We start from the raw sequence: 2,061 nt of genomic DNA on the forward strand, positions 1-2,061 counted from the left end.
GGAGCGACTGGTCCTAGCACGCCTCAGATCATGCCCCCCCCGGAATGCGCTGCAGAGGGTGGTGAAAACGGCCCAGCACATCGCCGGGGCAACGCTCCCTACCATCAAGGACATCTATAGGAAGCCATGTCTGAAAAGGGCCGAGAAAATCACCAAGGACTTCACTCACCCTGCACTCACACCCTGCTCCCCCCTGCCCTCTGGAAGGCGTTACAGAAGCCCACGGACCAGAACCACCAGGCGCCGGAACAGCTTCTTTCCCACAGCTGTCACGCTCCTGAACGCCTCCTGACACAACTATAAGGACTGTACCCCCCCCCATACAATAATAACATATGGACTGTCCTCACACTCACACACTATCTGTGAATCTTATCTGCCATTATTTATATTGTATTATAAACCCGCTAATACATATATTATCCTTTTTCCTAACATTCCTGTATATTTGGTATAATGTAGCTCCCATTTATACACAACTGCTACAATCCCTAACTATTACTTTGCTTGTACACACCTGTAATAATACTTTTATCCTGTTTAGCACTTCTGGATAGATGCAAACCACATTTCGTTGCTTTATACTTGTGAAAGTGCAATGACACTAAAGTTGAATTCTATTCAAATCTATTCTGTTCTATTCTAGGTCATCAGATCTATTCAGCTGCCTGTAGTGCCTTTAAATGTCCAGCAGGTGGCAGTAGTTTGGTTCCTGTTGCCTCATTAACATCTCTAAACTAGAAACTATTACCTTCTTCTTCTCCTCTTCTTTCTGGATCTGTCTGCTCCTCCATTTATCTATGGAGGCCTCCTTCTCAGAGCTCAGATCTGCTGCTAGTTTCTCCTCCATCTGCAGCTCCTTCTTGGCCCTCAGGCTCCGGGCCCTCCTCCTGGCGATGCGGGCCCCTTTAGCTTTCAGCTGATTTAATCTGTGGGGGTCAGAGAGTCTCTGCAGCTCCTGCTGCAGCTCAGTCTTTGCTTCCAGGGCCATCTGGTAGGACTCCGCCCAGCCTCCTCCTGCCTCCTGCAGAAGCTCCTGCAGGAGGCCGCAGAGATGCTGCAGCCGGGAGAGCAGCCCAGCTGCTCCGTACAGAGCCTCCCTGAAGGCGGGGAGGGATCCTCCTTCAGGCCGCTGCGGCGCGCGGGCTCCTCTCCCCCCCACTAACCGGGCCACCCACCGGCGGTCCTGCTTCCTCTGCAGCTCCTCCTCATCCTCCGGTTCTGGTTCCCAGCCGCTGCTCCGCTCCTGGAGGAGGTGCTGAGGGCCCCGGTAGAGAAGCCCTCCATCACCGCAGTCTGCCCGGGCAGGGGCGCTTCCCGGGAGGTGTCCAGGTGGAGGGCAGCCGAATGGCGGCGGGGGGCCGAATCCATACGGAGGAGGAAACCGAGAACCTCCGAAAGCTGCTGCTGCTCCTCCTGGAGGAGGTGCGGGGAAGTTAGCGGACGGAGGGATCCACGGTGGAGGGGTGTGGTTCGGCTGCTCTGAGCTGGGATAGTAGATCCCTCCGCCGGAAACATGATGCTGCGGAGCTTCAGCCTGAGCGCGCGGATAGAAGGCCTCCATGCTGCGGACACCGATCACCCTGCTGCCCTCACTGCTCACCGGCAGCCATTACTGCTTCTTCTTCTCTTCTATATTTGATGCTCGGTAAATAACTTTATGTGCCTTTAGCGCCACCGCCTGGACTGGAGGATAGCAGAAAAGCAGTTTCTGTGATTAAATGTATATTAAAGATCATGGCGACAACTTTTCCTTCAAAACTGTTCATTTAGAAAAAAGTTGCATTCAAACAACTTACATAGTGGGTGACAATTAAAGAAAAACTCTGCTCACATTCAGAATCCAAACTTCTGAAAGTTCTTTAATTCTGAAATTATTCCATCCTGTTCAATAAATGATCAGTGTTTTTAATTCAGAGTAATTTTCATGTGAATGTGCTTTACTGGAGGCATCCATGTTTGTCAAAGAACACTACTGCCACCTACTGGTTTGTGACGTCACGGTGCGGTGAAGTCCTCTGGAAATCTTCAATAATTGTTGTTGATTGCAGATGTGTCAAG

The 2,061-nt window shown here is 51.3% G+C and overlaps 1 protein-coding gene across 1 annotated transcript in view; it reads right to left on the reverse strand.

The window, feature by feature from the left end:
* Nucleotides 1–1,909, reverse strand: part of LOC107103442 (programmed cell death protein 7-like) — a 10,143-nt gene extending 8,234 nt beyond the window's left edge. The window contains exon 1 of the mRNA XM_015403153.1: nt 693–1,909. Coding sequence (XP_015258639.1) covers nt 693–1,564 — 872 coding nt within the window. The 5' untranslated portion in view covers nt 1,565–1,909. The remainder of the gene's footprint in view (nt 1–692) is intronic.
* Nucleotides 1,910–2,061: the final 152 nt, after the last annotated feature.

This window comes from Cyprinodon variegatus, unplaced genomic scaffold (assembly GCF_000732505.1).
Source record: "Cyprinodon variegatus isolate N-32 unplaced genomic scaffold, C_variegatus-1.0 Scaffold1450, whole genome shotgun sequence".
Classification (NCBI taxonomy): Eukaryota; Metazoa; Chordata; class Actinopteri; order Cyprinodontiformes; family Cyprinodontidae; genus Cyprinodon; species Cyprinodon variegatus.